The sequence below is a fragment of the Paralichthys olivaceus genome, chromosome 23 (genome assembly GCF_024713975.1).
Source record: "Paralichthys olivaceus isolate ysfri-2021 chromosome 23, ASM2471397v2, whole genome shotgun sequence".
Taxonomy (NCBI): Eukaryota; Metazoa; Chordata; class Actinopteri; order Pleuronectiformes; family Paralichthyidae; genus Paralichthys; species Paralichthys olivaceus.
The window spans coordinates 11619751-11636055 of NC_091115.1; the positions used below are offsets into that span (position 1 = coordinate 11619751).

Sequence of the window (16305 nt, forward strand, 5' to 3'; positions counted from 1 at the left end):
TCTCTCTCTCTCTCTCTCTCTCTCAAAATGTGAAGATATTGTTAAAACGTGCACATCCACAAATCAGTATGTCAACTCATACAATGAGGGTTGCATACCTGCAGAAGATTATCTTGGATATTTTTTCTGGCAAAAACACAAGTCAACAACTACAACACCTTGAATCTGCCGCTACGAGACACAAATTCTCTTTTGTTCTGAGGCAGGATTTCTTCAGAGAACCCCATTGGTCAATTACATTAGTTCTTTGGGCACAGTCACACATAACATGAATGTAGCAGTGGTGAAACTTTGCCGACAGTTCACTCCCAATCTGTGCGAGCGAGCGAGGAGGCAAATTTAACATCCACTTCCTGTGGCGAGGCCACAGAGTTGGCATTCGTGTATAGATGATCATGCCTTCAATGTGGTTGGAAAATTACAAATGTTGATACTTTCCGCCGGCCATAGAATGAATGAGCAAATTTCAATATGGGCAGTTTCATACTATTGATAGGACAACAAGTGTGAATGGGGACAGATAATGGGGGATGACACACAACAAAATATGTAGTGTTCATTTAAATGAAAGAGGAACAGATAATGTCGATGGAAGAAAAGAGTTAAAAACAGGAGCAGGAGTTTATGTGCCAAAAAGTTGTGAATAAAGATACTGTCTCAAGAGTCCAAGGGTTGATTCCCTGTGACCTGTGACCTGCAGTGGTAAACCAGTAAGTAAATCTTCAGTCTAGCCAGCCACAAAGGTGTCACCCTGCACTGAGAACCGTAGTATTTTCAATGACTTCAACATCAGATCACACAAAAGACTAGGAAAGAGAAAGAGAGGGGGAGTGAGAGAAAGCGAAAAAGAGAGATGGCACTCACCGATGTACTCGAAGACGTAGACCACGAAGAACGGCGTGACTAGGTCGTTGATACCTTGCACATAGCCACTGGCGGGGTGCCGGATCGCCCAAATAAACAGGATCCTCTCGAAAATCTTACACACAAACACGCACAGAGACAAAGAGTCAACATTGGTTTGTGAACAACACACATTTATATTACAAAGTCAATTTAGAAAGCTATGAAACAGATGAGCAATACGTCTTTATGTTGTAGAGAAGCTTAAGTAAAGAACATTTAGTAAAAACAACTATTTTAACAAATAACCATCTGGCAAGTTTTCTGTCATAATAAGTTCCTGCCTAATCGTTCCTCAAACAAATGATCATTGATGATGAAGCAAAACTTTCACATTCACTCAACTCTTTAACGGTAATTCTCTAAATTCTCTGAAAGTGTGACATGTGTGGAAAGCAGAAATTGAGGCATGCCGTGCTAATGAAGAAGAAAGCAGCTGAACTGACACACCTTACTTGCTGTCAAAGTCTGGCTACACCACTACAGATGTGGAAATCCATTTTGAAGTTGATATTTATTCGTTATAAACCAATGTGGATTAAATGCAAATTCAGACACTGAATTTTAATTATCGTCATCTCCTTTGTCTTTGGATGTATGAGAACGTAACATCGAGATTTTGACCACTAACAGTACTATAGAGCAGTTGTCTCACCACTGGACAGTCAACAGATCGCCTGTTAGCGGCCGTAACATGGTATCAAAAGCGTAACAATTTGCTAACAAAGAGTAATTAAGGTAAAGGGAGAGAAACTAGTTTTCATGTTATGTATTGATAGAAAATGGGTCTGTAGATGTATTATGAGGAAGGACATACATCTGACATCTTTACTGGTCCTCAGGAACATATGTCCAATGTAATATAAAACCTTTACTTCTTTGCAAGAAAGCTTGATGGCACAACAGCTCTGCACTTCAAGGCTGTTTCTTAATGACAAACAAATGCATCAGGAATACTTCCTTTGATATGATATCTGATATTAATAAAAAACATTATTATACCTTTGAATTTGGCTAATCTAATGGAGACTGCTGGATCAAAGTTATTTCAAGTTTATTGAACTTTTTAACCCATATCAGCTCCAAACTAAATGTTACTATGACTAAGAATTTGTTGTTGTGGCTTCATTTTGTTAATTGAACTGAACAAAAGGACGTGCAAACCTTGTAAACAGCAGTTTGTCTATCACAGCTAGTGCTGGCCTTTCCTATCATAAAGGTCAAAGTAGCTCTTCAATGTGAAAATATAACGTTCTACAAAGACACTTTCCTGGCTGTTATTTTGCACCATAACTCGTGAACAGAAGGGGAGATTTTGTTCATACTGGAACTTGACTAGTTGGCGAAGTAACCACAAGACAGTAATTCTACTTCCACTCAGTCTGTCTCTTGCTCTTCTCCTCTGAGTCAGTTTCCTCCTTCATCTTCCTCTCTCTCTGCTTCTTTATATATTTTTTGCAAGACGAACACTCCCATCTTGGTTATGGGCGGCTGTTTAATGCTGTCAGCCCCAGTGAATTAAGGGACACTTGATGTTGAGCTTGTTTTTCTGGTGCATATGCTTTCCCCCAAAATACACAGACACACTCTTTCAGCTTGCTGTGCCACACCCATCAAGCTCTCTTATTTTTTGGGGATATGTTGTGTTTCTGTCACTTTCCAAATAAACTCATAGCTCATTGTTTTATACACAAGCACAACAATGTCATTGTTTGGAAGCAGCGCACGCCAAATCTCTCATTTTTATTTGTTAAGACAGCTTGATTGGTACGATGCAACTCTCTGCTTCTCACTGCACTTTCTCCTCCAACCACCTTCACCTGCCTTCACACCTCACACCTCCTCATCCCTTATCAAAGCCCCATCCAGTAAACAAAGAGACGTGCTGGTGCTAGCATGGGGGGAGTAATGGGACTTTCTTTTCATGCAACCTCAAACGCTGACATACATATTTCAAATTTGGCACTTACACACAGAACAACTTTGAGTGAACCTGTGCACGTACACATGCAGCCCACATCCACTTTGGTATGGGCAAAGAAACCCCCGCAGTGTTCTTGTGCGTAGTGACGTTTGTGTGTGAAAGACTAAAAACAAAGGTGTAGGGAAACTTCAGATGCTAACCAAACAACGCTGGTTTCATGTTTAACCTGCGTTCAGTTAAGCCTAGTCTTCGCTCCTGCAGATGGTTTTCTTTTACAGATATTTTCGCCTGTTTTTGAAACAACCTTTGTTTTATGAAATTTCACAGTCTAGACGAGAACACAAAAACAGGTGAAAGTCTACATCAACAATTTGTCAAGTACCAGTGAGCATGGTCAGTGAGCTTAGGCTACCTCCATACTACTACGTTTTTATTTGAAAATGGTGTTTTTCAAACTTAAATTATCTCTGACCACACATGCATTTGGGCTCTGTGTCAGATTTAAGCCTTGTCCATACTAACACGCCTGAAAATGCAAATCAAGTGACCCCCTCACCTACACTGGGCATGTGCATGCTTCAATAACAGCTTGTCTCCTACGCATTTTAGCTATTGTATCATTGTAAAATACAGAATTTAACTGCACAACAGCTGCTAGCAAAGACAACAAAGGTTAGCAACACTTGTAATGGAGTATCTATATTGTTCTCTACACTGGAAGCCAAGGCTAATGCTGGCTGTTTTCTCCCTAAAGGGGGTCATGTGATAGGAGCCCGACAGGAAAGACCCAATCAGCAAGTGGATGTGTCCATGTCTTCGGTTCAAAATCTCCATTTTAGCAGCTCTAAAACTCCTAACTTATAGTAATTCAATATCTGTTTCTTCACCTTATCCAAGACCTTTGTAGCACATGCATAGTCCAAAGTGCTATGATATACACAGCACATGCAAACACAGAAACAGAGTTGTTGAAAATTTGTACTTTGGATGGAATCTGTAAAAACCTTGCACCTTTTTTGTGCAAAATATCCACAAATGTGTGGACAGGGCATCAGTCCTCCAAAGACAGCAAAACAGATTCTTGCAAATTATGTTCAACAGATTTTAATTTCAGATTCTTCTAATATCTCTGAAACAAGGAATCTGTTTTCCCATGTTTCCTGTGTCAGCCCACTATGGCTCCATCCCATTAGTTCCACACCACCAATACTCCAATAATAAGGGTAATCTCAAGAGGTAGAGAGATACAAGAGGTGTTGTCAAGTCTGAAAGTCTTCAGACTAAAAGAAGGGCCAGACATTTAAAATTTGAGCCCACTGTCAAATGATTAAATATCCAACAAATTAAACAACAACCACTACACACTTTTTTTCTGCTACGATGCACCCATTCATTCCAAATGCATCACTTAAATTATTGAAATGAATAAAAGGAAATTTGATTTCTTCTTCTTCTTCTTCCTCCTCCTTTTCTTACTATTATCACAATTTGGAAGCAGAAGTGAGCGCTTTCTTTCCACGTCGAGAACATTGTAATTGCTGATTATCAATTTCTTGTCAAGACAGTATTGTTCTCCACAACAAGAAAAACTCAAAACACTTAGATAGCACTTAGGAAATCATTGCAGAATTGCTTCAATATCCCTCTCTCCCCGAAAATGGAACTGACTGTTTCGTCGCCTTCCATCGCCACAAAATCTTAGCGAGCCCCACAGGAGGGAGGGGGCAGAGGGAGAGGGGAGGTTGGCAGAGACAAACAAGTTAATGAAATGAAGCAGAGGTGATTTTCAGGTGGCGCCGCAGCAAAACCATATAAAAAAGGGGGTCTTTGGAGTCTGCTGCATACCAAAATATATGAGTAGCACACAGCTTGAATATTTCAAAGCTCACCGGTGGCTTTCATTTGGAAAACAAAGAGGGAGGGAGAGCTGGTGTGTGGAGACAGAAAGGGAGAGAGATGTTGGCTCTGGGAGAGGGGAAAATGAGGTGACAGGTGAAACACTGTACACTACATTGTAGTCGCACATACTGAACATGAGATATAAGAGTCTGCCTCGTCATTGTCTGATCTTATTTTCTCCCCCTCCTAACCTCCCTGGTTACAACCCAGAGTTGCATCCTGTGTTAGAGACTGGTGGTGTTGCCTGGGGCACAATGTGAGACTTAGTTTGAGGGTATGAATTAATGTGTGTGTTCATGTGTGCCTTAGTGCACAGATCATAGCAAGCCTCCTCCTTTTATAATGCATATATATATATCGGGTGTGTATGTATTAGTGTGTGTTCTCTCCCACACCTATGTGTAGGTGTGTACACAGAGCATTCCAGAGCACTGGCCACCTCATTAGCCTGCACCTCATTATGGGATTTTCCTATCTGTGTTTTCAGTTCTCTGCTTCTCAGGCCAGTGGTTCTATGTATGACAGGACCTCCCAGAAGCACTGCAATAATAAGATCGGCTTAACCCCATAGATATGAATGGCGTCGAGTTAATTTCCTTGTTAAGCTGTGTTGGGAGAGGCGCTCTGATAGTCCCTCAGGCCTGATGAGCCAACTTCCTACACAAAAGTATTCTTATTGAAGCTGCAACACAAAACCCCATATTTACATTTTAAGTATTTAAGCAACTCTGTTCTCCTTAGCAACTTAAACTTAGTGAATATATACAGATTCTAGAAATATTTCCCTTCCTGTGTGTTTTCTTAATGCGCCCTAAATACCACTGATAGTTGCTTTTTCATCAAACATAATGCTTAAAAGGTCTTTCAGATAATTAGTTCTTGTATCCCCCGCAACACAGCACCCAACGGTAACAAGACATTCTTTGTTGTGTAGAACAAACAACGTAGAACAAAGAGATGAGAGTGCTAAGCAGAGTGAAGGTTTATGTGGATCTGATCGTGTTTAGACTCCAGGTATGATTGGGTTCCTCTGTATGTGTTCTAAGGCTACGTCCACACTACTACATTCTCCTTTGAAAACTGACCTTTGAAAACCGCTGACCCTGTTTAAGTTTGAAAACATAGGAAACTTGAAAACTTCTTCTGGCTCCTATCACACTTCCGTAAGAAAACAACCAGCATTAGCCATCGGCTACTACTGTAGAATGCAACATTGCTGACTCTGTCGTCTTTGCTGACAGCTGTGCTGTTTGTGCTATTTTCTGCATTTTACAATGACACAACTGCTTATATGCATACGACACAAGTCATTGCTCGAGCAATCTCATTTGTAGCCTAGCTTCCTACGTACACTAGTACATGCATGCCCAGAGTATGTGAGTGGTCGCTTGATATGTGTTTTCAGGTGTATCAGTATGGACAGGGATTAAAACTGATACAAATCCAAAACACTTGAGTGGACAGAGATCATTTTAGTTTTAAAAATTGTTTTAGTAGAATGGATGTAGCCTTAGTTTATGTTCCTGTGTGTGAGTGTACTCATGCCAGACCATGCAGTGTGCTGAAGCAAAGGTTTTCCCATTTCAAACTTTAGAGGCAGACAGGAACTACGAAAAACATATTTGGACATCTTAAATTTTCCTTCAGTTTTTTGATTATACTAATGTGACATGCCACCACACCACATACTGTAATTTACTCTCTGTGTCTGAGTGATTTTTTTTAATTGTCAATTACTTTGATTCAAGCCAGTGGTTGATGCCAGTATACATCTGCCTGAAAGCAGAGGAGGGAAAACCCTGCCAGGTGAGGTGGTGTGTGTGCAGTGGAGGGATTTGGGGATTGGGGGTGGTCTCACCTCTTGGACAGAAGCTTGTTGGAAAAGAGGAATAAGAGGATTAGTTCTCGGTATGTCAATGTGAATCTGCAGAGAGAGAAAGAGGGAGAAAAAGCAACGGGCAGGTTAAGCACAGATCTGGCCATTACAGGCAGTGACAGAGACAGAGAGAGAGCAACAGTTAGTGGATTGGTGTCCTTGATTGAAGGCAAACAGGGGTTTCGGTGAATCTGAAATGGGTAGCAGCCGTGGTCTCCAGTGTGCACATGTGTGTCTATGAATGTCAAGCAGTCTGTGTGATAGGAGGTGTTTGAAAGTGTGTGGTTTTGTGTGCGTGAGATAGGGAGAGACCACGTTTGCACCATTTCAGAGCGTCTACCCTGCGGAAGAACAGGACAACAGGCGGACAGATTCGTCAGAAGGGAGCCAGACGGATGCAGGACAGCGACTGGAGCCAAGCCAGCTGAAATAGTCCAGACTGGAAGGGGCAGACTGTTCGTGAGGGTGTGTGGGGCTTAACAGGACTGTAGGTCGAGTTGTGTCCACAGAACCTGTCCGCTCTGTCCACCTTACCTCTGTCACCTTCGGCTGCAGCACCAAAGACTCAGGACTCATCCTAGGAATGTCTATTTGGATCTAACATGGGAGAGATAGGTGTTAGACACACACTCACACACTAACTCACACACACGTACAATCATGGGCACCAGTGTAGAAGTCCCTTCATGCCCTAGACAGTATATGGAGAAGGACAACATGATGTCTCCTAAAAAGTGAAGCTAAAGTGCCTCCATCATCTGGTTGCTGGCTGCAGTGTACGTTATAAGCCCCCCTCCTCCATGTTAGTGGATAGCCAAAATAAAAATGCAAGATACAAGTCAAATCATTTCCTTTCAAACACGGTTTCTGTCATTTGAGGCAGTTCTTACCTCAAATACGCACAAGGAAGTGAAGACAAGCTGCTTCTATACATACTCTCCTCTGTGCTTGTGTGTATTATTTTAATTATGGGTGTATGTATGATCCACCATAAACAAGAGTAAACAGAAAAGTGCCTTGGTTCTCCTCCCGATGCTAATCTGCATGTTTACCAGTTTTGGCCAATGATTAGCTCCCTTTCGGGTGTTTTAAATAAGGGAAGGAGCATATATTTTTTTTAAAGGGAAATTAGGTCGTTCCCCATGCCATATTTGCATTATTGTGGCCTACAGTACATACACATGCAGTAAGCTATACCACATGTAATTCAGGGGACTATTTTATGTTATGACTTCTGGTCAAACTTAAACTGGCATTATAATGCAGGCTGCAGATAGACTTCATAAGCCAATTAGAGTAGTGGTTAGGCTATGTAATCGTTTTATTCCTCATTTCACTAATTGTTGCGTGTATGTGTGTTTTGTTTTAACATTTATGTGCTTACATTTTGTAACTCTGCCTCTTTATATTGTTTTACTAATCATTTGTGCTTTCCATGTGCTATGTCCCTTTGTCCGTGTTTTACTCTTGCTTTTGTTATACTCTAGGGAATATGACAGGGCCGAGAATTCTATGTTTCTCTGTAACTTCTGGGTGTCTGATTCAAAGACTAAAGCCACAAGAGCTGGATAAGCCCTCAACACTGTATAGTGATAGTCAAATGTGTTATTTAATGGAGATACATTTGTTGTTTAAAACACACCAGACCAATCTTTGTCTTCTGATGGTTCAAAAAAGACTATCTCTTGGGATACAATGAAACTGTAGTTGTACTTCAAAAACACTACAGTACAAGCTGGAAATTCCATAATGGCGACATCCGTATGCATACGTGCACACTCATACACACAAGCTGTTTCAGCAAGTCACCAACAACATAAATATATGAAAGAGACAGATGGACAGAAAAGAGAAAATGCATCAACTGTGGATACAGATGGAGACTCAGAGTGGATGATGGACCATCCCATATCGACACAGACGTTTACAAAGACTGAGAATGAGACACACATATGTATGCAAATGCATCTGCAGCCACTTAAAAGTATAGACAGAGTTTAAACAAATCTGCCACCATGTGGGATTCAAAAATAAACACACAAACAGAAATCTCTGTCAACAAAAACAGCGATGGATTTAGCCCAAAAAATTTAAATCATCCAGACGTGATACAAACAATCTTTAAAACAAAGTGTGCCAGCTTTCTGCCACAGTGTAGAGGAGATCAATGGGAAATTGGACGGAGTATGAGGAATGTGTGTTTTTGCCATCGACAGCTCACTTTGATGTGTCTTATCTGCCTGAAATGAATAGGAAGTTGTCCAGTGTTAAAAAAGAGAAATAGTATGTGGGGGAGTGGGGGGGAGAGGGAGAGAGGGGAAGAGAAAGAGAGAGTGTTAACGCAGATACTGTTTTCAAAGCCAAATATAAGTGCTCATTTAAGCAGCTCTCTGAAGCTCAGGGCGGGTTGCGGTGACTCTGTGAAAAGAGCTCGAACACACTTCCATTGAGAGACACACAGACAGACACAGACAGACAAAAGTCCTAAGAGTATATGAGGGAGAGGAAGAAAAGGACATGAAAAAAACACAATGTCTCATTTTAGTTCTTGTAATCTTTTCTGCAGGGTTTGATCCTGTCACAACACATACAAACATAAACAGCTTTGTGTCCTGGGTCCGTGCTGAGGAAATACAACAGGGACAAGAAGTTGTAATGGAAATTGAATCCTTTGCCATCCATCGATTATTCTGTCCTTCAAGCTCTTGGATTCAGAGATTCAGTTGTTTATTAAAATGAAAAGTTAAAAGTTGAAGAAATTATTATTATTGCTTGTATGCATATGTACCTGTCTGTATGTGTCTTGATGGTGTTCATCGTTGCGGGAGTCATAATATTGCTGGATGAAGCCGAAGTATTCTTGTCTCTTCCTCTGCAGGACACTCTCTCTCCTCTCTGCGTTGGCAGGCAGGTAACCCTGTGAAAGAGACAGAGAAATAAAGAATGAAGAGAGGAAGAAAAAGATTGCGAGAGAAGGAAAGTCAAAGAGAAGACAGAAAAAGTATAGTGAGAGGATTCCTTTTTAGTGAACTGATTCCTGACTTTGGAACCTTCAAGCAATAGGAAATATTTGAGCAGTAAAAGCTCAGTTTGAAAGTAAAAATGAAAAATAAAGCTTTGATAGTATTTGCATATAGTTGAGAAATGGATGAGAGGATTGATACCACTCTGATGATCTCTACGCTAAATATGAAGTGACAGCCAGCAGCAGGTTAACTTGGCTCAGCTTAAAGACTGGAAACAAAGGGAAACGACAAGCCTTGCTCGGTCTGCCAGTTAAACATCTGCTGACCCCGTTCAGACCTGGGTTTAACATCTGTCCTGACTGAGCCGATAGCAGGTGCTCAGCACTAAGTGCAGGTGAATTGGGAGGTGGTCTTGGAAGCATGTGGCCACATAATGATTTCTGGGTTTTTTTGAATGGGTAAAATCGTATTCCATAGCAAAGCAGTGCAGGACATTGATTCACTCAGCCCCCCCCTGACTCCACTCTGAAATCTTAAATTATAACTAAACACACATATTTGTAAATGTCTAAAATGTACAATACACTTTTGTTATGCCTTGTGGCATTGTATAGGCAGCAGTGTAAGCTGAAATAAAAGCACCACAAAGTCACTGGTGATAGTCTCCAAACTAATAAACCTGTCTGCTTTAAGAACCACTGATATTGGAGTGGGCTCCACATGGGACTCGTTAATTGAGATCCATAAATACTCAGACCATCTTCTCAGAGACCGCACAGTGTTTCATGTCTCAAGCTTATTTATCTGTCACTGTATAAGATTTAATGAGCCTTTATTTCAATGCTTGTTCTAAAACCTCAACTTGTTTTGAGTCTTTTAGCCAATCAGAAACCAAACGCCACCACCGGGGATTACAAAGTCTGTAAGTGACACACCTCACTTTGCAAAGAAAACTTTCTGCTGCTTCTTTGGGGAGGTACCCTTCTCTCTCTCCTTGTATGTGTGTGTCGCTGAGTTCTGTGTGTGTGTGTTCTGTGTGTGTGTGTTCTGTGTGTGTGTGTGTGTGTGTGTGTCAGACAGTTTGCAAGTATACATTTGTGAAAGTGTGTATCCTCCTTGTGCAGTCAGGCTTATGCAACAAGGAGAAAGTCCTCTCCAAACTGAACAACAAATCTTACTTCTATTAAAAGTGCGAGCTGGGACCAGGGGCTCTGAAATATTCACAAAGTTAACATCTTCAAAAACACAACTCAAACATGACTTCTGGCCCTGAAAACCTGTCCCGGTGATATAAAGCTGGATTGTCAAGCTCTTCCTAAAAAAATGTCCTTCATGTAGCTGTGACATGTTTTGCAATGCCTTGTGAGCACGAGTCTGTGTTTTGTTGCTGGAGAGCTTCACTGAGTTCATGCATGAACCGTTCCTCAACATTTGGGTCATTTAAGCCAATTTATATAAATCAAGTTACAATTCATTTGATACATTTATAAAAATATGGCCAAGGTTAGTTTGGAGATAATAAGAGCCCAGAGAGTCAATACTAAGCAATGGCAACCAGACTTTATTCCTATTTATGTAAATCTTTTAGACATGTCACTTTTTGATACACCATTCTTGACTAATTTCTCTGTGGAACTTATTATCTACTTGATGTACAACCACCTGTTGGATAACAGAACCATTGCTATGGCAACTCAGCAATCTCCATCTATTGAGGACCGTTAAAAGATTCACAAGAAAATACTAACTGGATTTTTTTCTTTTCCAAACTCACTTATTTATTTAAGCAAAAAAAACAAACTTAGGTCCAAAGGGAGCCACAAGATGACAGCAGAGCCTGATACATTCAAACTAAAAACTAGTAAGTGGCCCTTGCTTTGGGATTTTTTTTGGTTCATATTTGTTTTATATAACGTAATAGGGTGTAAATAAAGTGACACACTTGGGAGGCAACCTGATACAACCATCCATTACAGATTATAAATAGATGCAGCTGAAACCTCCTCAAAGCTCAAAAGTAAAGGACCTTTGAGCTAATTTTGTTACATATGTCAACATGGGGTCGGGTTATAAGTGGTTCATTCAACGTCTTGTCTGACCGTGCTAGTGTTTATACCTGATCCAGCCACAGTCAAAATCAGCCATGACAGAAAAGAAGGAGACCCAATGTTGTTTAGAAATGGGGATAACACTGCACTTTTCCAGACAATCTCTCCTGGATGGCCTTCGTGATGTTGCACTGGGTTACACATTGAAATGATGACAAATAACAAATGAAAAACTGTTTAAATCTATGTCAGATTGCTAATTTAAGAAAGTTACAGATTGAGTCGTAACAAACACCCACAAATCGGATGTCAGGAAGATGTACGGGGAGAGGGTTTCCAAAGCTATTGGACTGTCCAATGAGCAGATGAGTATATTTGCCCTTTAAAAATCCTTTGCTCCAGGCTGCACATAGTTTTTTAAACACAGTAGAAAACACTCTGTTCACTTACAATTTAAACTGAACATTTTTTGACAGCACATTGGGCTGCAGTTCAGACACAGCTCTGTTTTGGATTGGCTTTAGTAAAATCATCAACACACTAAACTCCTCTACCTGCACCAACAGAGACACTATTCCACATAAAGCGAAAACACATGAAAACATGACAAGCCTTAAAGGGTGATCAAGGTTTGTTACCTGTGTGCGTTTCTGTCTTTGTGACGACTTAACTGTCTGTTGTGTTTGGAAGCAGGTTACCACTTTATTTTTATAACAAAAGCATACAGACACGCACAAACTAACAATTCTTGGGCCACTGTCAAAACGAAAATCAATAGAAGCAGCAGCAAAAAGTTTCTCTCATCTTGATTTTTCTTTTCTTGGAAAAGGCCCCAGGAGAACTCTAGAGAGTCTAGAGGATTATTGGTTACACACTTTGCTTGCATACACATACACCTGGCAGTACCAACCCCATAATCTAAACTTGAACACACAGCACATTTCTCGTTCTCTGTAAGGATCATTCAAATTCTTTCCTTTTCTCTTTATCTGCTGGTTTCACTCACTAACCCTTAGAGCAAAAATGTAAATCCTTCCTCAACCACAACTCTCTGAAGGAGGCAGACTCCTGACTCATCTACACTTCCTGCCCTCATCCCTGACTTCTGCCAGTCAGCCAAAATGGTCACATTTGTGCTGGCCGGAATCAGGACGATGCACCAACTGGGACGTTTTCCACAATCTCGCTCACTCTCTGCCAGAAGGTCCATGCATCATCACATGATGAAACTGCTCCATGTGCTGTGTTGTCTTCACCACCATTGTCGATTAAGATCTACATCACGCGACTCAGGTGCAAATCATGTTCACGGACGAGGTAATGTATTTGAGTTTTATTCACAGCTTGCCTGACTTTTAAAAAGCACAGCAGTAAAAATAACCATGGTCCCAGTGAATTCATCCTGGAACCTGAGTGACTCATTTTCCTCTACTTTGTGGTCGACTGGTTAAAAAGGGTGGAGATAAAAAAAAATAGCTAATGAGATGAAAGGCTAAAAGCTTTGAGCTTCACTGCAGCTTCTGTTTGTCAGCCTACAGAAAGTTCATCTCCTCATTCTCCCTCACAACAATCTACTGCTCAATCCTCCGCATCAGTACACTTTCTGTAAAAAACTGGGGAAATATGCTTAGGGAATCCATTTGGGGAATTTAAATAAAATAGTTTTTTTCTCCCTCACAGTCTTAATTGATTTCTACTTAGCAGGAGCACATGATCTTGGAAGAGCAGACTAAAAACAAACTGTCCCGCTACAGGCCCAGTGAAAGTTGAAGAAACAAAATTGTACTTACTTTGAAAATGTGTCTAAGAGTCTTTACATGAACCATTTGTATAGAAATCGGGCAAGCTCAGTTTTGGTGTGTTTGGAAACGTGCACGTAAGAATTATTTTCATATGAGGAAAATGTCACACATGAAACAAGAATGGGGGTGCAGTTCAAAATCAGTATTTCATTGCCGGACAAACAAAATCAGGGTACTTTATGGGAAACGCTGTGAAGTCAAATGTTAAAGATCAGAGTAAGTGCTCTACAGATCTGAGCCAACACACTTTTCTTGTAAATTGTCCAGTGTAATTGGCAACACTGGTGTTATCACAGGTTTATTACCATTTATAATAGAATATGCTTGATAGGTCAAATGCAAATTAATGAAAGATATACACACACGGGCAACATGTTTCAATTTCTGCACCTATATTTGTCAACAGAAAAGCTATTTTCTTAAAGGTCTGAGTTGTTTATATTGAGAGGTGGCAGTGGAGCTGCACTACTCATGAACCATGGTATTAGTGAACAAACTGAAATGGAAGAAAATGTTCCAGCAAGTTGGGAGATGCCTCTAACAGTCTGGAGCTTGAGTACAACTTCGCCTCAAATGAATGAAATCACATTGTTCTTTTCTCCCAGGCAATATAATTATGCGTGCTGTTGTAAGGTAAGAGTTTAACATAATAATCACTAAATCTGTCCCTGCTGCCGCTGCCTCTTGATGTATCTCATATAACCCTTTAGCCTTATCAATATTTCCACAGCCAGTTAGTTTTCTCCTCTCCCACTACTTCACATTTAACAGCCACACTCCATTAGCAAATGTACATATTGCCACAGGCTGACATTCTTTCACAAAGCAGAAAATCCATTTAATTTCCTCCTTTTCTGCTCAAGGCTCGGACACAAAGTGCTCTTTAAACAAATTAAACAAGAAGGTATTATTTCTGAAATAACGGGAGCTTCAACCGGATGTGTTTCTGGGGGCTGGGGGCTACCTGCGGAGCCTGCTGCTCAAAAACATGGACCGAGGCAGAGGGAGCAATAAAGTCAGGCTTAAAGTTGCCTGCTTTTTAATTTCCACTCTCCCTAATGAGAGTGGATGCTTTCTGTGATGTGGTAGTAAACAAAGGCCCCTGGGAGAACGCCGCTGTGTGCTGACCACAGTGGGAAAACTTGTTTCTCGTCTTTGTCAGGTAAAAGAAACGAGTGGGGCTCAAGCGTGCCTGCTGGGAAAAAAAATCAAATAAGTTGGTGCACACTGGTGAGCAGGAGAAGGGCACAAGGGACGCCACTGGAGTGAAGTTTTATTAGGTGCCTCGGACAAGGTTATGGAATACAGAATGTGAGTCTCAATGTGTGTGTACGTGTGCGCAAGAGGGAGAATAGATTTTTTTTGAGCCTGATCCCCTCCTATCTATTTCTCCACTGGGTCATACCACACACAGGACAGAAAAGGCAGTCAAGTGTTCTTACTTCACGAGATATGAGAGCTTTTGACACCGTGCCCACTTTTCACTTTAATCTGAACCTTGGATTTAACCCTGAGATAATTCATACTGCACAAGACACGAGATCTAGAAAGCTATCGAAATGCTCACAAGGTGTGAAGATTACTTCGTCCATGGGTCTATGGAGGTTTGCACTGTCAAAACAACTCAGAACGATATTTTAATCTAAATTCAGTCAATGAAGATGAGTTAGAGTTTTTTTATATTGCATTGAAGGCTTGCAATTACAAATCTAAAGAGCAAAGCAGCAGCTGGGTTTTCAGCAGAACAGTAAGAAAGTTGAAGAACAAATATTGAGACTGTTTCCTAAACTGAGGACATACATTTGTTCTTCAGGAGCTTCTGGGCTTCAGACTTTAAAGAAGGTGATACCGAGTCTGTGTATGTAGCAGTATTTTTTGGCAAGAGACAACTGTGTAGAACAAACTGTGCAAACACTGGGTTTCTGCAGGGGTTTACTTCTTACATTTGGTACCACACAGAATTCCATTTAATACCCATTTCACAGTTATACACAAGTATGAAAGTCTGATGGATAATGTCCCAATTATTTCAGAATTCCCCAGACATATATGTTACAATGATTTGTCATGACACAATTAAATAATGATGACCTGAATTTGCATAATTGGCACAAAATGGATAGATGGAATAACTAATTAAAAAGTGTTAATTACTTTAAAATGATGATTTTTTTTATTTTTTTTATTGGCACTTGCCCTTTGAATGACAATGAGTGCCCACGGTACTGTAGCTAAGCTGTACTGACAATGTTGGCAAAAACCATCACACTTTAAGATTTGTAACCATCATTAAAAATAAAGTTCAATTTAAATATGTGTATATCAACTAAAGGCCTTCTCTGACGAAGGTAAGTAGAGAACTTTAAAGGACTTTAAGACCTGCAGACACTGTGATAAAACTGACAAGTGAATGAGGCTTCTGTGAACCACTCCTAAGGGTGTTAATAGACCACTAGCATGTCCTATTAATAATCTAGACTGTGGCGGACCACCATATTCTAATTTGTTTCATAATGGACCAAAATAAATGTTTACACTCCTAATAATAACATAAGGGATCTCTAACTCACGCCATCATCTATAAAGTTGTATATAGCACCAAGTAGCATACTGCAACCACTATGCAAAGCTTTCATTGCTACACAGGGTGAATCATTTACCGGTAAGACTTTGGGTAATTCTAACTTTGAAGAAACTGTTTGACATTTTGGCCAATTCACTTTCTTAGTAAGAGTTAGATGAAAAGAACGATTCCACTCTTGTGTCTTAGAGCCAGAGCCACGGGGCAGTTGGCTTAGTTTAGCATAAAGACAGGGAATCAGGAGGACATAGTTAGTCTGGATCTCCCAAAAGTTCCACAAACCTGACCATCAGCACCACTGAAGGT

The 16305-nt window shown here is 40.5% G+C and overlaps 1 protein-coding gene across 3 annotated transcripts in view; it reads right to left on the minus strand.

Annotated features, from left to right (window-relative positions):
- tbc1d22a (TBC1 domain family, member 22a) overlaps positions 1-16305 on the minus strand; it is a 162199-nt gene that overhangs the window by 76665 nt on the left and 69229 nt on the right. Inside the window, exons 8-10 of one of the 3 annotated variants that reach the window (XM_069519792.1) lie at positions 9391-9519; positions 7137-7199; positions 865-979 (exon numbers count right to left, since the gene is read on the minus strand). In XM_069519792.1, the coding sequence (XP_069375893.1) occupies positions 865-979; positions 7137-7199; positions 9391-9519 (307 nt within the window). Of the gene's footprint in view, positions 1-864; positions 980-6584; positions 6651-7136; positions 7200-9390; positions 9520-16305 lie in introns of all 3 variants that reach the window. The other 2 variants (XM_020092387.2, XM_069519793.1) reach the window with 2 other exon arrangements.